General features: G+C 35.8%; 1 protein-coding gene across 2 annotated transcripts in view; it reads right to left on the minus strand.

Moving 5' to 3' along the window:
- The window catches only part of LOC138706058 (luc7-like protein 3), a 44,909-nt gene extending 36,168 nt beyond the window's left edge, over positions 1-8,741 (minus strand). For both annotated transcript variants that reach the window (XM_069834965.1, XM_069834964.1), the window contains exons 1-2: positions 8,488-8,741; positions 8,108-8,353 (exon numbers count right to left, since the gene is read on the minus strand). In XM_069834965.1, the coding sequence (XP_069691066.1) occupies positions 8,108-8,353; positions 8,488-8,592 (351 nt within the window). In that variant the 5' untranslated portion in view covers positions 8,593-8,741. The remainder of the gene's footprint in view (positions 1-8,107; positions 8,354-8,487) is intronic.
- Between the last annotated feature and the right edge of the window lie 1,658 nt (positions 8,742-10,399).

The raw sequence follows: 10,399 nt of genomic DNA on the forward strand, positions 1-10,399 counted from the left end.
AGTAAACAACCGTCTGACAGAGGAGGTACCTATTAGAACAGGAGTAAGACAGGGAGACAGTCTAAGCCCGATCCTCTTCAATATTACTATGGATGAAATTGTAAAAGAAACTAAGAAAGCAACCCCAGGATATAAATTAGAAAAACAGGAAATCAAAATAGTATGTTATGCTGACGATGTAGTTATTTTAGTGAAAAAGAAGACGACCTACAAAGATTACTACATAAATTCCAAACAACAGCGGAACAATTCAACATGAGAATATCATTAGACAAAACTAAATCGCAAACAATTTCAAAGCAGCCGCTAAGATGTAAATTGGCAGTTTATAATAAATCAGTAGAACAAGTAATGAGCTTCAACTACCTAGGAACAAAAATAACAAGTAACAAGAACCTAGACGAAGAAGTACGAGAACAGATGATCAAAGCTAACACAATATCAGGATTTCTAAGAGACGTCATTTGGAAGAATAAATTTATGACCATAGAAAGCAAACTTCGAATATATAAGACATGTGTAAGACCAGTTCTAACATACGCAACAGAAACCAGAGCGGAAACAAAAAAAAAAACTGAAAAGATGATGACAACAACAGAGATGAGAACGCTCAGGAGTATTATGGGATACACAATACATGACAAACAAATGAAGAAATTAGAAGAAAATGTGGAATACAAGACGTGGCAAAATGGATTAAAGGAAGAAGAAAAGGATGGAGAGATCACGTTTCAAGAATGTCAGACGAACGACTTCCAAAAATCGCAATGGTAGGAAAACTAGACACCCCAAGACCTTTGGGACGACCTCCAAAATGTTGGAGAGAAAGCTGGTCACCATAAGAATAAGGCAACGTTGAAAAAGACAGGATTTATCCTACAATACGAAGAAGAAGAAGAAGTTTTCTGATTCGATCTACTCACTTAGATATATAAAAGTATTCTATATGTGAATAGTAAAATAAACACAGTACTTAATACAGTTAATATTAAATTTATTTTGGTGCTGAAAATAACCAACGGTTTTCTTTGAGAGATCTAGACTTTATTGCGCCGGCACCGGAGAGAATTTTTCTCCGTTTCATTATTCTTTCATCGTATGATGACGCAGAATAACTGCATGGAAATATCGGTACATTAAATAATATATATGATATGCGTAAATCACTTCGTGATTTAAGACGGCGCTTATTCCGTCGGATCCCGGCCAACTAGTCACTCATATCGAGTGCACCTCAGCACAAGTGTGGACTTCGGTCCTGCGTTCATAGACATCTATGACGTAGTGCAGAGGGCGGCCACTAGAGGGAACCCAAGAGTTGGAGCTTAATCTGAGACGATTCTAACCGGCGTCGGAGTTGTATCCGGTGTGGCTTAGTGGATAAAGCATCAGCATGTAGAGCTGAAAACCCGGGTTCAAGTCCCGGCGCCGGAGAGAATTTTTCTCCGTTCCATTACTCTTTCATCGTTTTATTGCAGAGGTCAATCTTAAGTACCTTACCATTTCTTCTGTTTTGTACAGCTCGAAAAACTATACTGCCTCACACTCAGTCTATTTTCTTAAGCAAAATCCTTTCAAAGCTTCACTATCAGCCACCATTTTTAACTTACACTCGAAGAAAGTGAGCATGGTCCTAGTCCACTCTGGTCAGATGTCAGCATCCAAGTGCACTCTTATCATCTGTTACCATGATGTGAGTAGTATTCGAATGACAGTCTGTGCAAACTGGGTCTGATTGTATTCGTATTGTGTCAACATAGTTTTATTCAAATTACGTTTCTCATCATAAAATAAATGAATCTGTTGTTAAATTTCTAACAAAGTTTGTCAGAATTTCATTAGCACATACTTTTCTATGGCGCACTCTTGGTGCAACTTGGATGCCCCTGCACTAGCAACAGCCTGTTGGTAGATTGCTAGGACCTATAGAATAATCACATTGAGATTCCGTACTATATAAATAGACCTACTTATCGGTATATTATGGTTTGATTAAGCTTTTAATGGTTTATAGTTGCCCTGTTTATTAGCCTACACATTTTACGCAGTAACTACTCAGATGACCATTTTAGATATTTGTGTAAAATTACCCGCCGCTAAGTTACACTTTCCTAGAAAATTTTCACTGTCACCTTCAATGACACAGCCACTATATTATGAGCCATCTGGCCAGATTCAGTCTCACTGAAGTTGGTTTCTTCATCTTAGTAGAAGTATTTAAAGGTTTTGTCAATCTTCTGACTTTAATGAAACTTGAGCTTAGGAAATATGTCCTCTTTCATTATCATCATATATGATACAATAATTTATTTCTATGACCGCAATTTTTAAGTTTATTATACTGTTGATCTTGAAGAGATACTCCTGCCACTAAAATTAATTTAATTTGGCCAATCTTCCACATTGCCCCACACAACACACGGGACTGATATCTGATTTAAGTTTCTTTATGGGTTAGATGAGTTAAATGAGGAGATAGTTAAATGACATTAAGCCGAGGTATGCAACAAAGTTTATGGGTTAGTTGAGGGAATTATTTCAGTGATATGAGGCCGAGGAATGTGAAAATTATTTAAGTACGTTTTCTCTCCCGTATGTAGTGGGGGAGGATACCAAAGTTTCACCTTTAATTTCCACTACCTGAAATTTTTTATCACTGTCCAGTCAGGGACCGAACAACAAAGTCGTAAATTACAATACGAAATTTCAGTGTTTCAGAAAATTTTAACTTGGTTTCTGCAGTTTTATTTTTTTGACGTATCTCAATATTTCTCATTTTGGTGAAAACCACTTGATTCAGGGATTTTGGCCCTTATAAAATTAAGTAGATAGGCTAAGAGTGAGTTACACATCACTACTGCAGAAGCACAGATGGGCTGGGTCACACAGATCATAATACCTAACACTTCCTTCTTATCATAACGCAGTACACTCTGTCTTAAAAATCATTACACTATACACGAAATGTGTTACTATTATGCAAATTATTTTACTTATAAGTACATGGTATTATTGTACAGTAGGCCTACAAGAATTAATTATCTTTAAATTATCCACAATATTCAAGTTGCTCAACATAAGATATTGTCTCTTCCTCACTCGATTCTTCTGATCAGAGCTCTTCCTCAGTTGAACTGTCATTATTATCTGTTACACCTTCAGTCAGAAGCTGTTCACTTGTTTTTCACTACAACATGTTATTACTATGTTGTTCCTCAATTTTGTTCACTTGGTGGTATACATTGTCATTTTCCCACTCCTATTTCTTCGAACTGTTTATAGCAAATTAATATAGAAATCAGCCAGCAGCATAGCTCAGTAGGCTAAAGCACTTACCTGCCGATCAGAGTTGTGCTCGAGCGTGAGTTCGATTCCCACTTGGCCTAATTACCTGGTTGGGTTTTATCTGAGGTTATCCCCAACTATAAAGCAAATGCCAGATAATCCATGGCGAATTGCAGGCCTCATCTTGCCAAATACTATCGCACTATCATATATATATATATATATATATAGAAATATTCCTTTATGTAAACTTTAATTTTCTACACAGGCAGTCAATATGCGATTTATCACTTTATAGTATGAGTAAGGAAGAATTAGGACAAGCCTGGAAAATTTTCTACAGAGTTCATTCAGTTCATGTCATGTGACAATGAGTTCGTGAGTTTTCTTTTTTATTTTTATTTTTAGTAGGTTATTTTACGATGCTGTATCAAGATCTCAGGTTATTTAGCATCTGAATGAGATGAAGGTGATAATGCTGGTGAAATGAGTCTGGGGTCCAGCATCGATAGTTACCCAACATTTGCTCATAATTGCCCTACTATTATTATTATTATTATTATTATCATTATTATTATAACTATTTCTTACCAGTGTTTATTACTGTCACACTAACATTAGTTATCCAATTTTCATTATTTACTTTCATGTTGTTTTATGATCTAGATATTAATGTAATAACTATGTAAGCAAATGTATTTAATTAGAATTAGAGTCTGGCTGGGCGGAAGAGAAGGCCTACTGGCCTTAGCTCTGCCAGATTAAATAAATTATTATTATTATTATTATTATTATTATTATTATTATATTGGGTTGAGGGAAAACCCCGGAAAAAAACCTCAATCAGGTAACTTGTCCGATCAAGATTCGAACCCGGGCCACCTGATTTCATGGCCAGACACGCTAGAGTTCATGAGATATCCATTCTTTTCTTTTTTTTAATGCAATACAAAGTGGAAGTAAATGGTAATAGTGAAGATCCAACTAATTGGTTGATCTGCTATTATTGTGGATAATGAATTCAACTTACAACGATGACTATGCAGCATTTCAGAGCCTAATTTAGATTGTATTGCTAGCATGGCTAATTAGTGCCTCACAAGTTAATGTTATAATCACAGAAACATATGAGGGGCTCACAACCAGAGTGGACCAAGTCCACCAGTGGTCAGTTTGTGGATTAATACAATCTAGGATGAAGAAAACTTAGATTTATTCATTGGCATAATAATCCAAGTCCATAACTCATTTGTTACTCCACAGAGGGCAGCATTTCCTATGAAAGGTGAAGGTTGCTAAGCATGAGCCAGGAACTTCAAGACTCAATTTCTCAAAATTATTCCAGGAGGACTTGGCCCACTCTGGTTGTGAACCCCTCATATAACACAATATTATTCCACACATCCCGTTAGTAACCTCTTACGACTGCTGGTTAAACAGTGTCATGACATGAGAAGATAGAAAGACTTATGGTAATTATGGAGTTTGACTACTGCGCGCTTTTATAAATAAGAGCTCTTGATTATAAAATAGTTTTATAAGGTAAAAACAGTGTTTTGGTTTTTATTTTTCGGAAATGGCTGAAACATATTTCTTTTTGTGCTTTTTGATTAGTAATTTATTATTTTTATACAGTTGAATTCGGCGGACATTGTTACGATTATTGGCTTGATTTAGGGGGGGGGGGCTTGTGATTGGTTGCTGGGAGGGGGAGTTCAATTGGTCAATCGATTGCAGTATCGAAGGATCTGTTTTTTATCTGACTTTGATCAAAGTGGATCGTGTCTTGTGCACAGGATGTAGAACGAGGTAGAATTTATTAGATTGAAGGAAGAAGAATTGCATGAGTTCTTAATTAATCATGGTGTTATCTGATAGTTGTGCGTGTGGCAATTGTGGGGATATTTTGAAAGCAGATTGTGAGAAGAAGTGTCAATGGGGAGGAGGAGGGTTAGTCTTGCGAGAAAAAAAGAGGGCGTGGGGTTTTTATCGTTCTGTGTTCTATGGTACTTTCTTTAGTAATACTTCGTTAAGTATGGAACAAGTATGTTTTTATTTGTTATGTTCTGGTTGTTTCGCGATCCACCCCGACAGGTTTTATAGAGAATGAATTAAGTTTTTCTTCACGTACAGTGGTAGATTGAAGTTTGTTTAGCAGAGAAGTCTGTTTGGGCTGGGTAGTTAGAAGTTGTAAAGATAATCTTGGAGAAGTGAATGATCATTGAAATCAACGAGGCTAAAGTGGAAAAGAGAAAGAATAAGAAGGGGAGGATATTAGAAGAACAGTGGCTATTCGGGGTTGTGGAGTGAGATAATCCAAAGAATATGTTTGTTGTAGCGGTGGAAAAACGGTATTCACAGACTTTATTACGTGTGATTAAGGAACGAATTTTGCCTGGTATGGCAATTATAAGTGATTGCTGGAGGGCTTATCGTTGTTTAGGAGAACGAGGTTATAGACATCTGATAGTAAATCATAGCATGAACTTTGTTGATCCAGATATAAAGGATCATACATAGAATATCGAGAGCGTTTGACAGAAAGTACAGTCAAGAGACCCATGTTATGGTCAAAAGAAAGCCCACTATGGTGGCTATTTGGTGGAATTCCTGTTTAAAGAGCTTATTCAGATCATCGAAAGAGACTTCATGAGTTTTTCAGGGCAACTGGTTGCCTATATTCACCACTTCACATCTAATTGGTAAGTTGTAGAGCTTATTATATTTTAATTGATGAACTAGTGGACTTACTCGTGTTATTATATTTGCCGGAATTATGGATTTTGGACTATTCTTTTCAAACTTTCATTTTCGTCATATTTTATCCTCGTAAAAAGGATAGAAATACTTTCAGCTATAATAACCTAACCCAATAGTTAGTTGATTTCTGACAAAAATATTTCTATCGCTTTTACAACGGTAAAATATGGCAAAAATGGAAGTTTGAAAAAATTGTCCAAAAGTAGTCAAACTCCATAATTACCAAACTGACATTTTCTTGATATGGAGTGTCCCTCAGGTACGAGCATAGATATTATTTTCATTCTTTCTCTTCCCTCTTCCCCTCCTACACATGTTTGTGATTAAAGTTCTTTCTTATGACGCAACACACAGTTCGCTCACTAGCAAAACAAACAAGAACAAGGGCCAAGATTGTTGAATCGAGCTACACAAATAATTATGACCACCAACAAAACACCAGAGTTTTTCCCCTTGACCAAAGCAGTTCACCAGTAGCCATAATTATTTGTACTGAAATGTAATTTTACCGTCATTTTGCATTGATATTAATATTTTCCAAATTATAATCCTTTACCTTGCAGCAAAAGTAACTGGAAGACACTGAATTTTTGTGTTCTCATATTTAAATATTCACAACTAATCCTTTCAAACAGTGAAAATGATAAGCATACAAAGAAAATATGATCGTTCGTAAATGCAGATCCTGTAATTTTTTGTTTCATCATTTGAGATTCATATATACAGTCTAGTTTCCTTAGATTAGTTTGAAGAAACTTTTGTAGATCGTAACAGCTCTTATAAAGTCTATAAGCTGTTTGGATGATGATGATGATATTAGTTTGGAAAGGGAAAACGTCATAACAAGATAAACCTAATTAGAAAAGACGAAAGATATTGTATAAAGGATGAATAGCAAAGTTCTTGAGAAAAAAAAAACACTACGATTCCTAAATTGGATAAAGTTCAGAAATGGATACCTTCTTTTCCCTCTTACTCCAAAATTTCAACCTTGTGTACACAAAATAAATTATTGTGCACTGACCAGTGCCTTTACATAAGCATGATGATATGCATGCAACAAACACATCTGCTCTTTTTAGGGACTAATTTCAGAACACGGATTCCTTACTTTCCCTCTTACTTCAAAATTCCAACCTTGTGCACACAAAATAAATTACTGGCACTGAAAAGTGCCTTTTCGTAAGCATGATGATGAGCATTCGACAAACGCAGACAAATCTACTCTTTTTAGTATTTTAAGACATAATTGTCAGTGAGGAATCCGTATACTGAAATTCTCCCCTTTTTAGTATTGCGAGATAATTGTTCAGTGAAGTAGCCGTATACTGAAATTTTTTTCCCTAAATTAAAACTAAGTTTAACATCTTAATCGGTTCTACAATTACAGTAAAATCAGTTTACACTTTACTATTACGCACTTTCAACATAATACTTGATATTTTCCGAGAAGACGCCGGTCTTTTATAAGGTATGGGACAAGGTTAGTGAATTAGTTGAGAGGTATCTAAGGAACGTGATTTCAATGATTTAAGATCACTGAAATCTTTTTACACATTCCTCGGCCTCATGCCACTTCAATATTCCCTCAATTAATCCACTAACCTTGTCACATACCTTGTAAAAGACCGGTGTCTTTTTCGGAAATTACCAATAACTTTTTTTTACATTATCATCAAACACAGAGCTAAACTTGCCAAGCCCTGTATCATCAGTGGACCTATGACAACTGCATCAAACTCTTTCATTAAGAAATGCGAAAATGACAATAGCAATGAAGTTTCTTTAAATATCAAACACGTTCATCTACATTTGATGTTTGTAAATAAAGATTTTGTAGGCTAATTCATGAAAGATAAAGCATTAGCCTACTTCTAAAACTGTTAAATACATACCGCATTTTGGAATTGACACTTTTAAATTACAAGAAATTAAACTGTAAGTAAAATGTTCAACATTACACATAAAAATGTGCAATTCTAAATGACACACTGTAATAATTAGGAACATTCCACATTGTTCCGCAACATGTTAGTTAGTCTATGTAGACTACAATACTCACCGCATCAGCTTTTCCTATAAGAGCCAATCGTTGTTTGCCTTTGACAATTTTTCTCTCCACTTCATTTAACATGCTTTGACAGAAGCGTATAAATTCGTCTTCATATTGCTGTTTTTTATAACTGTTTGACTTATCGTATAGACTCTTGACTTCATCATCATGAACCTTAGGGCATTGTCCCAAGTCTGCTCTTGTATTTACGAAAAGGTCGTGAGGGCAAAACTTCACCAAGTATAACTTGCAATACTGAAAACAAAATAAATATTAGACATTATATATTGTTAAGTGTAATAAATTATTTTTCATAAATATAATACACACACACACACAACATTCCGCACTTCACCATGACGAGCTTCCAACATAACTGAAGAGTTTACCTCCGGATCTTCCCAGTTCAATTCTTTCCCTTTATCATTTGGGGCAATATTTCTATTTCTTCCCATTAACTCATCGAGTAAAGCTGCAGCTGCTAACACAGCCATTTTCTCAAGTTTTAATCTCTCTATTCCTTTCTTTTATTGTTCACTTATCAACATCGACTGGATATAGATATGGCGTCTTGGTTAACGTTATTGGATAATCGATTTATTCACTTATCGATATCACAGACTGTCGATATAATACTAGTCGAATTACGGAAAACAATCGAAGAATAACTACAGTGACTCGTATAATCTCGTAAGCAACGGTTGTAATACGGTACACATGAACAGATACGTATAAAGTCATGGACTAAGATATAATTGAGATTGTGTAATAAATTTAAAAAAATCACTTATAGACATTTATTATTGTTAATGTAGGATTTTAGTTGTTTTCCACTCACAGTTTAGTTTCTTTTGATCATGAGTGTTGGCAACAGATGATTTTTCCATTTTTTTTTTCGTTGTTGGTCACTCTATAGCAACTATTAGATGCTTTATGGTTGTGCTAACAGATGGAGTTATTTGTCAACAATGTGACGCTGAAACGTGTTTTCAAGTTACTGCCCAGCGACAGTCCTGATGTATTTTTATATATGTGATGATTGGTTAATTAATATTAACCCGGCACACTCACAATCACACTCACATTCATACAAATTTCCAGACTCTAGACACCCAGGGAATTCTTCTTCTTCAAGAAAAATTCACCGAGAGCCCAGGCCGGGAATCGAACATTTTTCAATTTGAACTATGAAAAGAGCCAATTCCATGTGAACAGAAACCAGCATTGTAGCAAACAAGGGAGCCATTGCCGTACCCACCAGAGAACCAAGCTTGTTGGCCAGCAAGGAAACACGCAATGAAACAAGCACCGTGGGAACTGGGCTTTAGTCTGTCTGTCCATTTCACACACTCCATCCTTCTCCATATCTACATTTCAAACGCTTCTATTCGCTTCTCTTCACTTCGTCGTAATGTCCATGTTTCTGTCACATACAATGCAACACTCCACACAAAGCACTTCACTAGTCTCTTCCTTAGTTCTTTCTCCAAAGATTCGCAGAAGATGCTCTTTTTTCTATTAAAAGCTTCCTTTGCCATTGCTATTCTTGAATCGTATTTCCAGAGGTTGGCGAGCAGGGGGATGCAACTTGTATTGAGTTATTAACAACTTGAACTGAGAGACATCTACCGACGGTGGTAAGCAATAAGTCCTCGTTCCTTCAATAATTCCTCAATAGAAGGCAAACAAATCAACAAATCGAATTCTGCGTCGATGTTTTGCGTATGTGTTTTCATTCCTATTTCAACGTGGTTTGGGTAATATTACTCTGTTATTTGTCTATGCTCGGGAAGTACTTGTTATAGACTGATTCTGATTGGTTCTACTGTACAAGCTTGTGTGTTACAGACCAGAAATGTTATGGCGCATACAACAGCCGACCGCCTTCCGAAATGCCGTCTAGTCTACACTTATAAAAATATAGTTACTGGTACATATAAAACTTAACAGTTTACATTTTCCCTACATAAATGAATGAAAGTATTAGACCTACTTTTACTGTTGTTCGTAATATTACTAATTTCATTATCCACTGGGTGTACGAAAGTAAAGATCCAATACAATATATTGGTAACAATGATTGGTAATCTTGGCACTAGAGAGAATGACCATTAGGCTATCGCATTCAACTTCCTTTACTGCTAGACACAGAACTATGATAGGTAGGATATGTATCAATACTTATTTTACAGGAGCATGAGTGAATGTCAAGATTTCTGGCAATGGCAGAGAAAAATTATTTTCCCGTGGTGATTATCTGTCCTACACTCTCCCAGTTCATGGACCAAACTACTTTCCACT

Source organism: Periplaneta americana, chromosome 9 (genome assembly GCF_040183065.1).
Source record: "Periplaneta americana isolate PAMFEO1 chromosome 9, P.americana_PAMFEO1_priV1, whole genome shotgun sequence".
In the NCBI taxonomy this organism is placed as follows: domain Eukaryota; kingdom Metazoa; phylum Arthropoda; class Insecta; order Blattodea; family Blattidae; genus Periplaneta; species Periplaneta americana.